This window comes from Lonchura striata, chromosome 3 (genome assembly GCF_046129695.1).
Source record: "Lonchura striata isolate bLonStr1 chromosome 3, bLonStr1.mat, whole genome shotgun sequence".
Lineage (NCBI taxonomy): Eukaryota > Metazoa > Chordata > Aves > Passeriformes > Estrildidae > Lonchura > Lonchura striata.
In genome coordinates, this window is record NC_134605.1 from 111,902,242 (window position 1) to 111,921,861 (window position 19,620).

Genomic DNA, 19,620 nt, shown 5'->3' on the forward strand with positions numbered 1-19,620 from the left:
GTAGAAATACAATGCTGAGGTTCTGTTGGAGTCCATTACAAGAACAGAGGCATTATACCAAAAAGCTCAGGCTTTAGAAAAAGGCATTTTTATATTTCAACCTATTTAAAAAGAAAACTTTTTTAAACAAAAAAATCAATTTTGAATTCCGATTATAAACTTAGGTTTAGGTGTAATTACGAAGAGAAGGTAGAGATGTTTCACTGCTGGTTTTATCTGCCAACTTAGCCAGCAATCAGCTTTTATTCTTATCAAAGATATAGATGCATCCATTTGCCATTAAACAGATCTGTTTCCCACTAACTGGACACAGCCTCTAGGCTCCAGATAAGCAGGGAATCTGCCTTCCAGCATCCAGAGTACAGGAATTTTAACACCTTCCTGGAGCAGCATTTAAATGGATCATTAGTGTCAACAAGTACAATCCAAATGGACTGTCCCAAACCTCTCTGGAAGCAGAGAGGTTTTCTGCTTGTTCAGTGTTTAACACCCTGGAGGCCGAGTTCCAGCATTGCTGCCACTTTAATCTTCATTTTAACTATTTTATGAGTCATTTATATGCCAAGGTAACCCACCTAAGCAATCAAATACAATGACCCAAAATAGATCTGGATCCCAGTTTTCCCATTTTACAAGGCTCAGAGGGGAAAGAAGATAATACCTGAACAAGTTCAAAGCCCAAGGTTTTATGAAGGAAGGGGAGAGAGGGAGGGATGATCTTTCCATAGCACTGTAATGCCACAGGAAAGCACCACGTTTAATGTAATCAAGCTCTACATTGCAGCCATATGGAAACAATTTCAGTCAATAAACAACTCCTGCAAGAAGACAGCAGAGGAACAGGAAAATCAGATCCTGATTTAACCGGGAGGCAGGAGAGCTGCTGGCTCAGCTCAGAGGCTGCCATGACATGACATAGCCACGTCCACCAGAACTCCACAGCTTTGGGTCTTCATCACTTGCCTTCCACTTCCACACCTCGGAGTGTAGGAGAACAAACGGCACAGCTTCTTCCAGTTTCCTCCCCAGCCTCCAAGATCCTGTTCCTCAGTGCTCTCCCCTTTCTTCTCTCTTCCCAATCTTTCCTCAAAGCCTATCGCTGTGGCCAGCTTCCCACCCGATAGCCAGAAGGGAAGCAGACATCCCAAACTTTAGATACTCGCCTGACCTCCCTGCAATTTATCTGCCTGGAATTTGCAGGTTTCAAAATAGGGGACTTTCTCAGGGAGCAAATCCTTGAAAACACTCAACTTGAAAAAAAAAAAACACCAAACAATCTAGAACACCACACATTTTACTTCTTCCTGTTAGTGGTATTTAAATGAGGTTTGGCTTCAAGATTCCACGTTATCCAGGATCCTAAAAACCAATGAAAAAATAATGCCTCTCCTGTAGAAGACAACATTCCTGTGCACTGCTGATTACAGCTGCAATACGGAGGGAGTAAAAGCTAAATCAGTTTGGGACAGGAAAAGGGAAATTCAAGGGAAGAGCCAGCAAGCGAAGGCAGCTGCATTTTTAACAAAACGCAAGAAGGCACAGTGCTATGAATAAATCAGAATTTCCTTGAGTGTGACAGAGGAGTGACACCAGTATTTATGAGAATAATGCCCATGAACTGAAGGGTAAATCACGAGTATCTTCAGAAGTAGCCTTGTAAAGGTAGGAAGTTCAGCACTTCCACAATTCCACGGACCTGGCAGCAGATGCACCGCAGTCACCCCAAAAGTGCTGCCCATTTTACCCTTGAGGACATCCAGAAACAAAAAGCCTTGGGATGTTTCTCTTAACAACCAAAGTACAAGACTCAAGGCATTTTAAAAAACAAGCACAGTACCAATAATAAAATTTAAACCCCAGTAGCTTTCTAGTGGAAGGAAAAACCACTGGGAACAGTTTTGTGTTGACTGGGGCAACATGCCTTTGTCACATGAAGCACCTTCTAATTCACCAGCAATAAAAGATGATTCCCAGCAAGTCCATTTGCAGGGGAACGTTTAAATCAGCCTAAAACCCATGCACCAAAGAGGCCTTTCACCCCAGGCCAGGTGGATGTTTCCATTTCACCAATGCTCAGCGAGGGGATGGAGCAAATCTGCAAAGCTCTAAGATGGGTATCCACCCAGGCAAAGAACAGGAAAAGAAAAATCTGTATTTTCCCAGTAAAGAATTACCAGAACAAGGACACTGGTAGTGCCAGTCAGCACGTTTTAATGGCAAATGTCTTGATAAAGGACTAAGTTTGTTCTTTTGAGATTACAAATGTAGTTGAGCACAGTCAAGTACACGCACAGAGCGTACTCTGGTTCTGCTGGAAACCCACATTGGCTGCTTCGTATCCGAGAGCTGTCAGTCAGACACTTCTTAATCTACTTCCTGGGATTGCATCATGCTATTTTTTTTTTGTCACTAAATTTAAGGTCTGATGCAGTTCAACATTTTTATCACTGCAGATAAAAATCTGTGAGTGACACCAGGATGTAGCACAACAGGACATTATTAGGAGGAAAGGACAGCAGGAGAAAGGAGGCTGAAACCTGCCTTAAATTAGCTCAGGAAAGTCAAACCCATCAGAATACAAAGGCTAATTTATAATCTAAAAAATGCAGACTGTGACTACTAAATGGCAGACTTTACTCGAGTAAAGAATGCCAGTGCTGGGGCAGCAAGGCTCATGAACAGGATTTCCCTATGCAAAAGGGCTCCTGGGAACCTTCTCAATGGCCATGCAGCAAAAAGGGCTAAAGGCACCTCGGAATTTGGTATGGATCAGGCACAGGCTGGAGCAGGCACCTTTCTTGGTCTCCACAATGTTAAAAATAAACAGAGACCATGAAGAATCACTGGATGATCTGAGTGCTGGAGAAAATGCCTCAGAGTGAGACTTAAAAGCTCAACTCTGTTTCCTTATCTATCAAGTAACTTGATTACAGAGTGTAAGTACCTTCATGGCAAGAAAGTCCTGGATTCTAAAGGGCTCTAATCTTGTCAGGAAAATCCTAACAAGAACCAGCGGCACAACTTAGACTAATTCAAATTAGAAATCAGCCTCTTATAACTACCAAGAGAAGTGATGAGCCTGAAATTACCAGTGATGGACACTCAGGGCTGGAAAGCTTTCAAATTGTTTTTAGCCAAACATCATTTACTGGTCTCAGTTTCAGAGTAAATGATTAAAATTTAAAAGCCTGTGATACAAAGCATATAAAACATATCAGGGAAGGCAATTTAATTATCTGTTCTCGCCTTAAATTTTATGAATCTCCAATATGTTAACATCACTCAACTTCTGTGGACCAGGAAATTAAAGAGGGAGGAATAAGTTTCAAGTTCAGCAAGTTCCCTCATTTTCAGACTTATCACTAAACAGCACCACTCCACCAAGCAGATGGAGCTCCCATGAAATGCAAACAGGGAATGACCAGCTATGATGTCTGGAAATCACATGTAATGCAATTTACTTGTGCAGACTCTGATCAGCTACTTACTCCTCCCTCCTGGGCCATGGAAAATCAGTATTAGCTCACATAACCAGTTCTCATTCTGGGTAACTACACCTCTGACAAGCAGGGTTATACTCCCAAGAGCAGCAGCACCCATTAACAGCCAGCCAAGAATCTCCACATACTTCTTAAATATAAAAACATCTAAACAGCCCTGAAAGTATTATTTCCATATTCCACACTGGAACAGGGGCAAGTGAAGAAGTTTGCCCTGAGTCATAAAATAAAACGTATGGTAGAGCCTAAAAAGGAAATTCCATTGCCAGGAAGAACTTTTTCAACACTCAAGCACCACTTCCATGTCAGAGCTGCTGCACACCCAGTTGCTCAAACCCTCAAACGCTGCCAGTTAAATCACAAAGAGATTTCTGGTGAAAGCTGACATTGTAATCAGAGAATCTGATCATGGCAGAGAAACTGTCCAAAGTAAAGGTCAGAATAAATATCCAAGCAGGAACAGCGCTTGTATTTGATGAACTAACTAACTGCTTTCTGCTGCCATCAGTAGTACAGTGCCACAGCAAGAACAAAAAGCAGATTCAGTGCTTGCCTCGGAGCTCAGAAGGAACGGGCAGCTCGAAGTGCAGGAAATGACTATATGCTGCACTTCCCAATTGATAGGGCAAGGGCTTATCAGAAGAACAAAACTGGCTGTTCACAAGGCCACTGAAAGAGTAGCCTACACTATTGTTTCAGTGGTAGTTATCCTGCTGCTGAACATACAAATTCTGAGGAAGCAAAGAGAAAAATAAAAAAGGCTTTTTAAATATTAAGTTCAGAAGTGGGGAGACCGATACCAGGAACTCAGGACAAGCAAGATTCAACTGGGGGCAGAGCCAAACATAATTAACAGAATTTTTATGCCTGACTTGTAAATTCCTTCCTTAACCCAACAGCAGTGAATGGGATTCATGTAAATTTCATAAAGCTTAAAAATGTAACTTGTACATATGGAGAACAAAAAAATGCCACCTCTATGCATGAGGCAGGTGTCAAAATTTGTTTCCTCAGGCTAGAAGAAACTCTTCCCTGCAAGCAACACTCCACCCATTGGGCAAGTGGAAAATAGAAGCACTACCTACCAGCATTCCATGGACACACACACGAAGTGGAATCTTTGTCAAGTCATATTACAGAAGTGATTGAGGTGTATTCATGTACAACCTGCTGGAAGGGCTCTGCTTGGTAATGAGTTTCAGACTGGTAATTGCACTGAAACCAAGATGAGATGATGAAGTGAACATTCAGAGTGCAATTCTGTAGGAAAAAGTGAACTGACCTTCCACAGCTCCTGGTTGGCTGCGCAGGAAGATAAAGCAGAGCTCACTCTGTCAGGAGCACTACCAGCAGTTCCCTGTTTTAAGAGCAGACTTTAAGTTCAGACTCTGCCTGCAGCTTTGATTTAGAACTGGGAAAGGGAAACCTCCACGCAGACAGGGAGAATAACCAGTTATATATTATTTTTTTAAATTCTTAATAAAGCACATTGAAACAGCAATTGTTCAACCTGCTGGTGCCTGCATTAACATGGGGCTGAAGCAAAACAAGTAACAGACACGCCTGTGCATTCCTGACATAGATCAGAAGTCCAACACCAGAAAAATCCTATTAAATGAAGCAGAAGAAAAGCTGTACAAGAAAGAAGGGAATCCCTCACAGTCTCGTGAGAAAGTTTGCTTTTCACCTGATGGGAGGTGGAATATAATGGATTTAAAAGCAATAAAAATAACTAAGTAAGGATGAGAAGTGTCGAGCCACCGAAGTCAGTGGGAAATCCTCCCATCACCATAAGAAATAATCTCTGGACTTAGATATTCTTAATGACCACATCAGATGACCAGCAAATAAATTCCTTATAAGGTTACTGTATATCAATACATCACAGATAGAAAGTGCAACAGATGGGGAGGAAACACCTGTGTTGAAGTACTGCTGCCTCAGTCCGTGACCTTACATGAGTCACTCAGCCCTCGTGCCTCAGTTTCTCAATTTGTAAAACACTTATACCCCTGTCAAGCACTTCTAGAGATTTACAAACAGAGGTAAAAAGTATTGTTTTGACATGGAACAGCAAAGGAGGGCAGTGGCTCAGGCAGAACGATCAGTGGGAGCCACTGGAGGCACGCTGCTCTGGGCACCACAGGAGCTGCGGCCATCAATCGATCAACCCTGATTAGGCTGGGCTTTACAACGCTGTAATTGTCACAGCAGTGGCTCTGGGACTGTGACATGAGCCCTGAGCTCGGCGGTGTCACACAGGGAGCCTGCACCAACAGCAAACCTCTGCTAAACCCAACTGCAACAGGAAAGAACAGCGTGACTGTCTGTTGCCTCAACCCAACAGACTTTTTAAGGTTATCAAGGATAAAAGCTTCTCCACGTGCTCATATGAGCACAGGATAACGCTGTGAAAGCACCCAGTTAAGAGGGGAATGATACAATCAAGAGCATGTTTAAAGAAAGGGATATATTCACTTGAAATCTGCAGGCACAACACAAAAATAAATGTGTTTCTCACAGTGACAAGATGAAATTTTCAGTTGGTCAGCGACTACAAAGCTGATTCTCTACTTCTGGCTGTGGACCACATGACAGCCTCAAATACGTAAGAGCATTTTATCTGCCAACTTTCAGTGAAGACCACATAGTTAATAGTTTGCAACCTCCTTTCCCCCAGAAGATCTTCAGAGTTGAGTAATAAAATTCCTCACATGATTTCAATGAGAGGGTTCACTTGTCAGGGGCTGTTTGGAGATAGTATCGTATGTCAGGGAGGTGCTGCTCAGATCAAGTTTTCCAACCTTGTGTTTTCAAGGCTTGACTGAAAATGAAAGAAAAAAAACAAAAAAAACTTCAGGCGATAAAGTTTGAAACTGGAGAAAAGAGAAATAATCTCTAGATGTTATTTTTAAAATGTCAAAGCTAGCCAATTAATGAGGGGAGGAAGAAAAACTGATTAAAGCCCTGACAAACCCTTGAGATCACAGACTGATTGCGAGTTCTGCTGCGGACTCCCTGTAGGAACCTGGGCAAGTTGATCCCTCTACACCTTTGTTTGCCACCTGCGAGAGGAAAAATAGCACTTTCTTTTCATATCCTGTCATTCTTGCTTGCATTGTTCCCCAAATTAAAAGCATTTGTCAAAACACTTATCTTTAGCATTAACCCTGGGAATTGCATTCACAGCTACCACACAACCCGTTTGCATGACTGAGTGCTCAGACACAAACTCTTAGTACACTTTGTTACCCAGCCATCCTAATTTAATACAAATCAGAAGGGAGCTTTAGTCAATACAGGAATATTAGAATGCTAAAATATAGTTTATTACTAATCCTACAAATAAAACCAGCTTTAGGGTTACGAGTTACACTGACCCCCTCCTGGAAAAAAAAATCAAATTCTCCTCATTATGTCCTAAAAATCCTGCTGTAATCACAGTATTGGTCTCACTGCATTGATAACCCACCAGATCATATTATCAGCATAGGTATAATTAAAGCCCAATCCCATGAGGACATGTATGCAGAATCCAATCCCCGCTCTGTTAAAATCAGCATAATGTGAAATAAACTTCAGGGACTTTAGAATCAAAGCTGCATGAAGTTATCGACAGGAGGAACAAAGACATCTGTCTTTTTGCAGTGAGATTCTTAAGCTGACATTATTTTGATTTCAAATTCTAAAACTTTGCAGATGAAAAAGATTTGCTACAGATGCCAATACTGTAGCCTGTCATTCTGTAATGTCCTTAAAAGCTCTGCACAGAAATTGCTGTGAAGTACAAGTTGCTTTCTTTAGATTAAAATGTGCTGCTGTTTCCTGAAAATTCATTTGGTTTCTAACATATACAACCAAATACCTTCCCCAATCCCTTGGTACAAGGAACAGTACAGCTTCCTCCTTTCTCATGGTTCAGTTTCATTAATTTTCCCAATTCTCCACCCAAAGACCCAAATTTCACCCCTGCCCCACTGACACACAACACAAAATGAGCAATCCCAAAAGTGAACGACAGAACAATTCTTGACAGTCACGCTTAAAAAAAATACATTTTATTAAAAAGTAAATTAGTATTAAAAACAAATTTCAGAGCCTCACTCTTCCCAAATCCAGACAGCAATGAAAAAACATACCAAACACTCCCATGAACCTATGGATTCATCACTATAAAGTAAACACTTTATAATAATTTAATTTTCAAAACACTGCACAGCTATCAACTTTTAATATCCCTTTGTAAGAGATCAGTAAGACCCACACAGAAACTGCCTTAAAAATAAGCTCCCTGCAGCTGACAGCAGCTACAGACTCCATGGAATTATCAGAATCACAATGCTAGAGAGATGCATGTTGTCCAGAAAGGTCAATAAACCCACGGAGTTTCTTGACACCGCTCAGTGAAGCAGTTGTAGAGAAAACCAGGCCTCATTCACACAAGATTTTCTCCCAGGTTTCCTTACCCCTCCTTAAAAATCCTGCTGTTTCACCTAGGATAGCATTCCTGTAACCCAGCTGGCAGCCTGCATACCACAACGTCGTCTAGACCTGCTGGGAACAGTGGGATGACACAGGAGTAAAAATGCTGATGCCTGTTCTGGTGCTTGCACTGGTGCTGAGGGAACGAGGGGAGGAAGAACAGGCAGCACGGAGTGAAACACAAGTTCCTTGCTCCCAGCCTCCTTCCCAGGCTCCTCGGGTAATTCTTTCAACCAGACAGAAAAAGTTGTGGCCATCACAGGGCTAAAAGAATAATCCTCACATAAGGGAAAAAACATTCCCAAACCCCAGTTTTCACATACAGAAACAAACCCTGCTCTTTCCCAGACATGCAAATAACAAATGCATCCCTGCACAGACGTTTTCCATCCCTTTCCTCCCTCTCCCCCGTCTCCATCTCAGAGATGTTTTCTTAGCAATTTGGAAGAGAAATGGTAAAAAGGGAGATGCGAAACACAGAAATAAATTAAGTTTGTTCTCTGCTGTTGACGGATTTGGTCTTAGCACGATGGGAGGAAAAAAAATATTAGGAGTGATAAATCCATATATACCTACTCCAAACTACACCCTGCTTCCCAAGGGACACGGTATAATGGTAAATAAGTATAGATGCAGTTCCTACTAATGAGGCAGGGTACAGCAAGGCCAAAGAAAATGCAATCATCTCGGGGAAAAAAAAACTGCACAGGACTCCTCCTTTCCCATCCACGGAGGAAATCAAATGCCAGCTGCACCATCCCAGGAAGGAAGCAGAGCCTGTACCTGATGAGCCCTGCAGAAATGAGCGAGTCATATCACGGGACCAGAGCAGGCACTTCAGGCTTTCACCAGCCCAACAATTGTCTGCAGAGCACAATTCCTAGCTCCGGTATTTTACATGGCATCATTTATACAAATTGCAGGGGTATTTTTCCCCAGTGTTTTAGTTTTTCATTCCCTCTATCTCCACTAGTTAGAAGCAGGGGACGTAAGTAGCGTCTCCCAGATCCGCGTTCCCTGGCCATCACTTTAACGCTTTCCTCCCTACAAAGTTTAAATCTCCCCGGTTTTTTGTTCATAAACGTTTTGTACTTAAAAGCCATCGAATCACACTCCCAGAGTTACCTGAACTGAGACAGACCCGACTCCACAAACATGCTTAAACCTTCATTTCCTCTTCCTTCTTCCTTCCCCACCCCCCAAACAGCATTTTTTTTTTGTCCCTAACACGAAAGAACTGGGGGAAAAAACAGCACGTCCAACCGAGGCTTTTCCAGACCTATCTCAAAGAACAAAATGATTCCGAAGGAGTGCTCTGCAAACATACCAAGAGGCACTCCACCAACTAGGGAAAAAAAAAAAAATGAAAGGAAAAAGAAGAAAGAAAGGAAAGAACCCATCAGACAAAACTGAGGTCGAGGAACTCGGCGGGGTCTGGCTCGGGTGTGTATTCGGCACCTAAACATACTCGCATCTTGTTTTGTTTTAACCCCGAAGCTGAGGCAAACACTCCAGCAGAATTTCCTGCCGCTTCCCCCCGACCGCTCCTGCGGTCAAACCGTGCTGACCCAAAACCATCCCGGACACGGGACACAAAACCATTCACCCGCCACCCCCGTTCCCCACCTCTTCCCAAGAAGTACAAAACAAACAAGCGTCTGACACCCCACCCAAGTTCTCCTCGCACATTTTGGGAATGACTTTCCTCCGGGTGCTCCTCCTCCCCCACCCGTTCCCACGTTAAACTCTCCGGCACACAGACACCTTTCGGGGGTTTCACGCCTTTGCCCTCCCAGAAAACCTCCCGAAGCCTGGGAACGGCAGGGTTTGGGGCACCTCTGAGCCCCGTTCCCCGACCTCCAGCGGCACAAAGCTCCCGAAAAGCAGCCGAAAAGGAGCCCCCGGAGCCCTCGAACAGCCCCAGCCAGGGCAGAGCTCCCCGGCAGAGCGAGGGGGCTCCGTAGCCGGCTCCATCCCCGATCGGAGCCTCCCTCCTTCCCCTGCCGTCCCCGGGGGTCCCCGGGACAGACAGCGCCGGGGGTCGCACCAGCTCACCCCAAAACTCCGCGGCGAGCAACACCCGAACAAACACCCCCAAAACCGCAGCACCCACCCAGGCTGAGGGGGCTCCGCGGCCGCCACTCCGTGCCCCACACCGGGGAGATGGGAGGAATCGGAATAGATATACAAATGGCAGGAGCAGCGAACCCCAAAGGCGCCCTGCCCTCCCGCTGCAGCCTCCTGGGGACACCTTCCTCCTCCTCCTCCTCCTCCCCCGATCCGGGGCACCCGCGGAGCCCCCCAAAAGCCGCGGCTCCAACTCTGCCGCCCGTGCTGAGGGGCTGCCCCTGCCCACCCCTGCCCGCCCCCGGCTGCCCCCCTCACGCACATCCCGCTCTCCGGCTCGGCGCGACTCCCGGCGGTGCGGGCGGAGGGGAGACCCCTTCCCGCTGCCCTGCCTCCCTCCAGCCCACCCACCCGCCCGCCCCCTCCCCTCGCCGCCGCCGCCGCTCCCCCCCCGTATCCCCCCGCGACACTCACCTCTGGGTGCTGCCGGCGCCTCCGCCTCACCATGGACCGGCGGAACTGGGGGGGTCCCCCCGCCCGCCCCCGCCCCAGATTGAGGGGAGATTAACGGGGGGCGCGGAGGGACGAGAACAATAGGGGGGAGGAAATCCCTCAGCCCCCCCACGCCCCCCGAGGACACAGCCCCCTCCCCGCCCGGCGCTCCTCCTGCCGCTCCCTCCTCCTCGCCCGCTCCCTCTCTTTTTTTTTGGGCTTTTTTTTTTTTTTTTTTGGCTCAATCACACCAGACCGACTGTCTTTGTCTGTCTGACAAGCGCCATGTTGATATCAACATCCGAGCCCCCACCTGCTGCAGCTGTGAGACCCTGGGACTTGTAGTTCCCCCCTCCCCAGGGTGACGGGGAGACCCGCGGCGCCGGGACTACAACTCCCAGAGAGCCGCGGGCGCGCGGCGCGCCAATGGGGCGGCGGGGCTGCGCTCGGGGCGGACTACAACTCCCAGCAGGCGTCGGGCGGCCATGACGTTATCTGAGAACGATGGGGAGGCGGGACTACAACTCCCATGATGCCCCGGGGCCGGCGGGGCGGGCGGGCAGGAAGGCGGGCAGGGTTGTCCCGGTAAATAGAACCGGTGGACGCGATGAAGCTGGTGAGTGCCCGGGGCGGGCGGCCATGAGGGCGGGGAGGGGGCTCGGCCTTCCCCCGGCGGCGGGGGGGGCGCTCCCCCGGTCGCCTCCTGGCTGCGCAGTCTCAGCCTCGCCGGGCGTGAGGGGAAACTGAGGCGCTGGAGTGGGGCCTGAGGGAAAAGGTGGGGGAGGAGATGCTGAGGGAGTTGGGGGGACTGAGGGATAAGGGGGTGATAGTGGGGCGGGGAGGGGCTGAGGGAGGGGCGGGGGTCGGCCCTGAGGTGTGGGGGAAGGCGGGGGTCGGCCCTGAGTGGGGAGGGTAAGGGGGGGGGGGGGGCGTTGCCCAAGTTTAAGGTGTTGGATAGGATCAAATCTTAGTAAGAGGAGGAGAAAATGTTTCTCAGCCTTCCCAGCCTTAAACATGAGTCTGGTTCGGAGCTGTCCCCTTGCACGTGTGGCTTCTGCTGGACTCTGCGAGGAACGTGAATAAATGCCTGTGGTTTGTGATGAAGACGTTTTCCATCTGCAGTGTGATAATACAGGGAGGTACTAACGACAACAACAAAAAAAATCAGCCTGGAACAGCTTTGCTAAGGGTGCACCTTGCTTCTGACAGGGGTTTTGGTTCTGATATTACAGTCTTCTGTCAGAATGTACATGACCCATGATATTGGTCTCCTCTCTTGAGCTGTTTCACATTCTTGGAGACCTTGGATTCAGGAGCCGATTTTTTTTCCAGGAAGAATTTCAGTTACACATAATGTGCTGCACTTCTTGGTCTGGAGGTGAAAACCCAAGCAGTTTTCAACATACCTGAGCACAACACTTGATTTATTTAATCTGAAGCGACACCATTACTCAATTTAAGATTGTCTCTTGGTTTTGAGACTGAGCAGTGTGTTATAACAAAGCTTCATAGAAGTAAATGTTCTGGTTTAAGACCTTTAGGAAACCACTCTCCGTGGAAGTGTGTACAATTAATTCCAGAGGCAGGTGGTCAAGGAGTTTGATCCTGCTTAATCTTACCTGTGTGATAAGGATCTGTGCAGGGATGGCTATTACCAGTGGGACAAAAACTGCAAAGTCAAGCACCCCTGGATGTGATTGTAGAGGCTGATAGAATTCAGTGGAAGAAAGCAAACTGGGAAATCTTTATTTAAAGACCCCACTGTAAATGGAGAGCTCTTCTAATGTTGAGAGTCTTGCATAGGGGTAGAGAGGGGAAATACAAACTCTGGAGTCTGTATTGCAACATTTTTAGCATTGTTTTTAAATTCAGGTACTGAGAATTATAAGACAAGGTATTTTACCTTATATTTTTCTGGAGATGTGTCTGAATTTGGGGTTGTGAGGAGACAAGTCCTCTTTTTTATCCTCTCTTTATCCTCTTTTCTCATAGATTTGGGTTGAATTTGGAAGAACAGGGTAGAGGTGAGGGACTAGTGGAATGTTCCCTGTCCATGGCAGAGGGGTTGGGATAAGATGAGCTTCAAGGTCCCTTCTAACCCAAACCATTCTGGGATTCTGATTGCAGATCTGATTCAGAATCTGGTGAAAACCTCAGACTCCCACAAACTCAAATGTGCTTTCACTCAGGCAATCCTCAGTGCTCATTTCCCCCCAGATTTTAAGCTGGCATGTGATACTAATACTGGAGGAATGCACTGCAGGATTTGTTTGCTTCACTTGGAGTTCCAAGCACTGCCTTTAACCTGCACAACTCTGAATGTTTTGGAGCTGCAAGTTTGAGCCACCATCTCTCTGCTCTCCATGAGATGCACATGGAATGGGATGTGTGTGGAGAACCTGCCCCTCCCAGGCCCTGAGCATCTGGAACCAGCCCCTCAACCACTGCCCCACTGCCAAACTTTCATCCAATTTGCAAATCCTGCCAGGAAAGCTGTGAGCTGGGTATATTTATGCCTTTTACGTATTTTGTGTCTTTTTTTAACTTTTGGAGTTAGGAGATGAGGCACCTTTGTGTGTTGGCTGCACCAGCCTTTAGCCATAAGGGAATCAAGCTAGAAGCAAGCAAATCTTGGAATAAAAAACTTGCATTTTAATCCAGTCAGGAATATGAAAGCTCTGGATCTGTTTTAAATAGTAACAAGTATAAACTGTGTGGAAATTATCACATTTATAATGTGTATAGAGACACACATTGTGCAAACACTTCCATTCCTGGATTCCTGATCCAAAAGTCTAACAGGGGTGCAGGCCCAGCAATGTCACTTGTGCAAACAGCTGTATAGAAAATACAAATTGCCTTTTTTATTTTTCTGTCACTGTCTTTGAATCTGGTAGAAAGAATCCATTGACTCCCAGGAATCCATTTGCCTCAGCAGACAGCCACGGAGAGAGATGACTTTAGCTGCTTTTAAAGAAGGAAAAAAGAAAGATTTTCCAGTTAGGTCATAGATGTCAGGGTAGTAATACTACTCATGATTACAAAAAAAGGCAAGAAAATATTTTGCTGATAAAAGTGGTGATATTTCATTGCCTTTTTTAATTACCAATAGTTTAAAAGCTACAAAAATAGAACTTATTTTTCCCTTCATTTCTTTCTATTTACTTCAATTTATAGCTTCATTTGTCAAAGTTCTGGTCTGGTGAGAACTTAATTTCACATGAGAGTGTTACATTTGTGAATAAACCAAGTGAATTCCTCACTCCTTCAGCAGCTTGGCTTTACATATTTTTTTAAACTTTACTAAAAGACAAAATGTAATGTAACTCCTTAATAATTAAGGCTTTGTGAATTTAAAGCAAAACTCTCTGTGATATTTTGAATTTAATATTTGAGGCTTAGTCAGTTTTACTATTTAAATAGAGTTTAAAGCAGGTTTTTGAGGAATGTATGTAAATAGACTTCTTGAGGGTTGTTAATCCAGACAGTTGCAGTCCTGTGTTAACATTATTGTGACCAGAGGTAGAAAATGAAATTATTAATCTCCCTTTTTCCACTTGGTAGAGGGAAGTATAGAACACAAGCTTAAGGGATAAATTACTTAGTCTGTTTTTAGTGCAGTGTACGGCCAAACAAGCGGTATTTTTCATCTTCATTGACAAAAACTTGAAGTTAAAAGCTCCAGTTTGACCACCTGAGCGTGGCTGTGCTGCCAGATGCCCAGACTTGGGAGACCGAAGATGCAAAATCCCTCCTCGGAGCAGAGGAACCCTCCCGCAGAGGTGGCCACGCTCTGCTCAGACATTTGTCTCTAATCCCACATTTTAAAGCCGACCTTTCTGTTCTGCTCTCCCTCAGAGCATTTAAATGTTTGTCACTCCAGACAGGAGGTGGCTGCATCTCAATGATGCTCAAGTGCCCCCTACATCACCTGCTCACCGGCTCATTAAGCTTGCAAAGCCTTTGGGATTTGGATACACAAACCCTTCCATTCAGGTGGAGCTGCCCAGTCCCTCCTGTTTCCTGTTTGTGTTTAGCAGGACAAAAAGCAGGTGAGAACTTGCCCCAGAGCTGCTGCACCTGTGCAGGGGTTGTTGGGGCAGATTTCTTACCAAAATAAATATTGTGTTCCTGCAGGGCTTCTCTGTCTCCCTGTCCACCTCACTCGAGTAATTTTCAAATTTTCTAGCCAAGTTTTCCCAGGGGGCTGAGTTTGTAAGAAGCTGATTTCCTGGGTTTTTGGGGAAATAGGTGATTGCAAGAAAAAAAGATATTCTGCATGTGTCCTAAATCAGAGGCAAGAGCTTTGCCATCCATTCAACCCTTGGGATCAGAAAAACTGTCTGAAGAAAATCTGCTCCTTAATACCCTGACATGGGGAAATCTCAGTGAACACACACAGCTGTGGGACACAGATTCATGGGAATTTATATTTTATTTAGGTGTGTAAGGAACTGTGTTTAAAAACAAGGGGGGAAAGGCAGTTTATGAACTGTTCACAGAATCACTGAGGTTGACAAAGACCTCCAAGATTGAGTCCAGCCTGTAAGTGACCCCACCTTGTCACTGAGTGCCACATCCGGTCATTCCTTGGACACCTCCAGGGATGGGGGTCTCCAAAACTCCCTGGGCAGCCCCTTCTTCCTTTCCATGAAGAAATTCCTCCTGATGTCCAACCTGAACCTTCCCTGGCACAATTTGAGGCAGTTTCCTCTCATCCTGTCCCTGTTCCCTGGGAGCAGAGCCCGACCCTCCCAGCTGCCCCCTCCTGTCAGGGCTTGTGCAGAGCCACAAGGTCCCACCTGATCCTCCTCTCCTCCAGGCTGAGCCCCTTCCCAGCTCCCTCAGCCTCTCCTGGTGCTCCAGACCCTTCCCCAGCTCCGTTCCCTTCCCTGGACACGCTCCAGCCTCTCAATGTCCTTGCAGTGAGGAGCCCAGAGCTGGACACAGGATTCAAGGTGTGGCTTCACCAGTGCCCAGCACACAGGGAAGGGTCATGTTCTGAAAGGTCCTGAGTAACTCCTCCTCATTCTTCTTCCAGTACTGCCTGTCAGGGCATCCAACCTTGCCATGCAATGTGCTCAAGTTCAAATCCACCACCATCATGCTGGACTGTGGGCTGGATATGACGTCTACCCTCAATTTCCTCCCGCTGCCTCTGGTCCAGAGGTGAGTTCTGTGGCCTGTCAGCACTTAGTCTGCATCTTCTTGGGTTGCAGTTGGAGTGCTGTGCCTGAAATGGTGTATTGGAAGGAGGGAGGGAATGGGTACAAATGAACAGCATCATCTGATATCATAAATAGACTTTGTTCACTTAAAAATTCTCTTTATCAAAATAACGTCCTTTGGCTCAGTAGACGGAAGACATTTTATGGATTTATTGATTGGTTTTTCTAGATAATTTATTCTAAGCTTCAGTAAAGTATTGCTGCAACTGCTCAGCACAAGTGAGGTCACATATCTGTCATCTTTCTGGCTTCTTCATGCAAGATGAGATAAATGGGTAACTGAGATGGAGCGCGTGGAGCCCAGCAAGTCCTGTTTAACCACCATCTTCTCAGGCTGTTCTTCAGAGCATGGACTAATGCAAAGAAAAATAGCACTTAGCAGCCCTTGTTAGTTGCCTACATGGCATAATTGTTCCCTTTTAAAAGTTAAATAAATAAAAGGGCAGTGCTGCTGAGCCTGGGAGGAACAGCAGGGAAACAGAAATAGAATCTAGACCAGAATCCTGAGATCTCCTTTCTGTGCCCTGCTATGAAGTTGTATTTCCCCAGGTTTTTAGACTAATTTGGCTAGTAAGTTAGGGTGACATGTTTTGTGTAAATGGAATAAATGACAAAAATTAGCAGTTGGAAAGGTGGGAATGAGTCACTCGCAGTGATGGGAAGGAGCAGGAGTTTTCTCAAAAGCCGTTTAGTAACTTTGATCCACAAGGAAATAAGTGAGGAACATTCTGGATACAGGGAAGTCTTGATTGAGAGAGGGGGAAAATACGATTGGAAAAGGGAGTTTCCTAAGTGACTTAGTGAGGTTAAAGCAGGTTGTCCAGCACTTCCTATGATTTTTTATTTTTTGGAAAGTAGAGGAAAGGAATAGACAATGTGTGCATTGTTCTGCAAGAATGTGGAGTTCAGGATCTGCTGTAGAGAGGCAACAGATGCCCTCAGAGGGATCAGTGTGAAAGTTAATTTTTGTCCCATTCCACAGTGCAACTGGTCACTTCACCAAGTGGTGCAGTAATAGATTTTGAACAGATCCAGCAAATTTTGGAAATTCAGGTACAGACAGAATTGCCTTGCATTTGCTTTCTTCCACCCCCCCCCCCAAAGAAAAAGGAAATTGAGAGAGGAAGAAGTAGCAAAATGAGGTGATCGAACAAAGGCTTAAGAGGTTCTTTAGAGCAGCAGGAATCAGCTTTCCCCTGGGATGTGGCAGCTTTGTCTGCTGATAGCAGACCCTGGGAATGAACAGCCAAATTGCAGGTCACAACCTGGAATTCCCCAAGCACTTCCAGAATGTCGGCACTAAAATGACTCAAACTCAATAAGAGAGGATGTCAGATTTGACCCCTGATGGCCCAGTGGAATCGGAGCAAACATTTGGATTTAAATCCAATCAATCTTGTCGGTGAGGTGACTGAACACCCCTTAGAGCAAGGATTGGCCCTAGTACATGGACTTGGGCAAGTAATTGATCTCCTCTGCAAACCAGGTGTCCTGCAGAGAGTTGTGGAAATAAGTCAGAAATGTGAGGAGGAATGTGGCTGCCACTGCAAAGTCCTTATCTCTGTACTACTCATAGTTGTACCACTAGAGATGAGGAGTCCATTACCATGATGTCCAAACACCTCTGAAATTCAAATGTGTGTTATCAACATAACATGGAATGACAGAGAGCTGACATTGTCATCAGATGCCAGGTAAGGTGACAGGAAGGACTGACTGCCTGAGGGATTTGAACACAGACCTGTCAGATCTGGTGTTCTCTCCAGCTGTATCCTCTCAGAACCAGATGTGCTTACTGGAGATGGATGTGAGTGAGACCTTAACCCAGGAGCAGCCATGCTTCTCTCTGCTGTCTTTAGCCAGATATTCCAGCAGGATTCATGAACCCTTTGGATTCTGCAAATCTCAGCATGTGGTCTGCAAAGCTGCCCAAATGTGTGATATTACAGAGGATCTTTGCTACACAGCTCAATCCTGTGTCGTACCTGGCATGGGACCCTCCTTGAGCAAATATTTTGAGAGCCTGTGCTCTAATCTATAAGAGAGGAAAGTGCTGCAGTGTTTGTGACATTAAAGGGACTGGGCATTTTTTAGAGTTCTTTGCTCTTCAAAGAAATGCCAGTGCAAAGGTATTTAGATTCCCCCTTGCCCTGGAAATGGCATTCCTTGTTCTCACCAGCCCATGGAGCACGTGCAGAGCACCTGCAGCTGCCCAGCTCTTTATGCTCCCATACTTTAAAGGAGGTTTGTCAACTGGAGTTTTCTCCCCTGTACCAAAGTCAAATGCAAAACGGTAAAATGAACATGTGGGAAGCTCTTAACCTTTCCTGTCTAGCCATGACACACTTGCTCACATTATTTATGGGACAGTTCCAGCTATTTTGGATTAATCAATCACTCTATTACAATGTCAAAGCGATGTCAGGAGGAGCTGTGTTGCTTCTTGGCTTCAAGGCAAAGAGTCCTTTCTGTCCTGTGTTGCTTGTTCTGCTTTCAGCCACACACAGGACACACCTGCTCATTTTGCCTCCCCTGACTCTTCACTCCTCAGTGGATGCCAGTTAAGTACAAGCTTAGTGTTCTTTCATCATGAATAAAGCAAAACTCTTGCAAGGTTAAATTATGGGGAGTAGGACAAGTAAAGTTTATTCTGCTCTGCCTCATGCTGCTGAAACCATACATGAATGCAGGGATTTGCAAGGCACAAGCCACTGACCTGTGCTGGTGTTGAGACATTGAACTGCAGCCCTCCAGGTGGCCCTTCTAGCCAAGGTTCCTGTCTTATCTTCCTGTATCTGTCAGAGTTTTTGCATATCAAAGTGGTTTGTTCTTGCTTTTTCCATGACTCTTTTAGACTGACTGCACCAATTCTACTCAACCCCCTCAGTTTCCAAATTACTGCTCCTAAGTTGTGCTTTTGAGCAATCCACTGGGCAGTACTTTTAGTCACTTCATCTTTTCTATCATCAGACTTCTTCAGCCTTGCTCTTTATCCTCAGAAGGGAATTGCCCTTCTTCTGGCACTGCTCCTCCATGACAGATCCTTCTGCTGTCATCTCTTACCTTCTGTCTTCACTCCTTGACTCTTGGATTTCCCCTTTTTCCCTCCTTGTGACTTACTGGGGTGTCAGAATTTGTTCTTTTATATTGCTGTTAGTCTGAACACAGCATTCCTATGAGCCCTTGGATCACTTCCTATTTTCAAGATGTTGAATTTGAAAGTGCTTTTAGGATATAAACATGCCTGTCTGTAGAGCTTAGTGCGCAGCACTTGCAAAGTGCATTGCAACCAGGCTCTGTATCCAAATCTGAAGTTCTTACAGGGTTTGGTTTCAGGTGAGTTCAGTTCTCTCGTTTATTCATTTTTTTTTTATTTGTGTAAATAAACTTCAGTCTGGGCAGAGAGTGTGTTTAGAGCTAAGCTGTAGACTCATACAAAAATCAGATGCCACTGTGAAATACAATAAGTCTTTCAGTTACAATAGCAAGAAATGCTGCAGCCATTACTGCTGCAAACTCAGAATTACAATCTCTACCTATTAAATTTCTTTTTCTTTGTTTGAAACAATGAAAAAAGGGGCTCTGCTATTGCTTAAGAACCTGCAGTTCACAGCAAAGCCTCCTTGCCCCTGTATCCTGTGCAGCTCTTGGTGTGGGTCTTCAGGGTGACTCTCAGGCACGAAACCATGGTTTATGTGTATATAAAATCCCAACCTGTGTCTATAAATGACTTAGTCCAGAGCATCAGTCTTTCCCTGCTACTGCTGATGGGAATATTTGTCTGCTGTCCTCTGTCCCAGAACAGTTTTATGGTGCTTTTGTGTTGTTTCGAGCACAGAATTTGTTGTTGC

General features: G+C 45.5%; 2 protein-coding genes across 16 annotated transcripts in view; one reads left to right on the plus strand and one right to left on the minus strand.

Moving 5' to 3' along the window:
• The window catches only part of HMBOX1 (homeobox containing 1), a 118,207-nt gene extending 107,528 nt beyond the window's left edge, over positions 1-10,679 (minus strand). For 8 of the 13 annotated variants that reach the window (XM_021541339.3, XM_021541343.3, XM_021541335.3 and 5 more), the window contains exon 1: positions 10,524-10,679. The gene's annotated coding sequence lies outside the window, so the exon portion shown is untranslated. Of the gene's footprint in view, positions 1-6,214; positions 6,325-9,123; positions 9,152-10,371; positions 10,448-10,523 lie in introns of those variants that run through there. The other 5 variants (XM_021541332.3, XM_021541331.3, XM_021541341.3 and 2 more) reach the window with 5 other exon arrangements.
• Positions 10,680-11,056: 377 nt separating this feature from the next.
• INTS9 (integrator complex subunit 9) overlaps positions 11,057-19,620 on the plus strand; it is a 59,510-nt gene continuing 50,946 nt past the window's right edge. For all 3 annotated transcript variants that reach the window (XR_013339767.1, XM_031504478.2, XM_021541328.2), the window contains exons 1-2: positions 11,057-11,157; positions 15,583-15,710. Coding sequence is in view for 2 of the 3 variants with exons in the window: in XM_031504478.2 (XP_031360338.1) it covers positions 11,149-11,157; positions 15,583-15,710 (137 nt within the window). In the remaining variant the exon portion in view is untranslated. The remainder of the gene's footprint in view (positions 11,158-15,582; positions 15,711-19,620) is intronic.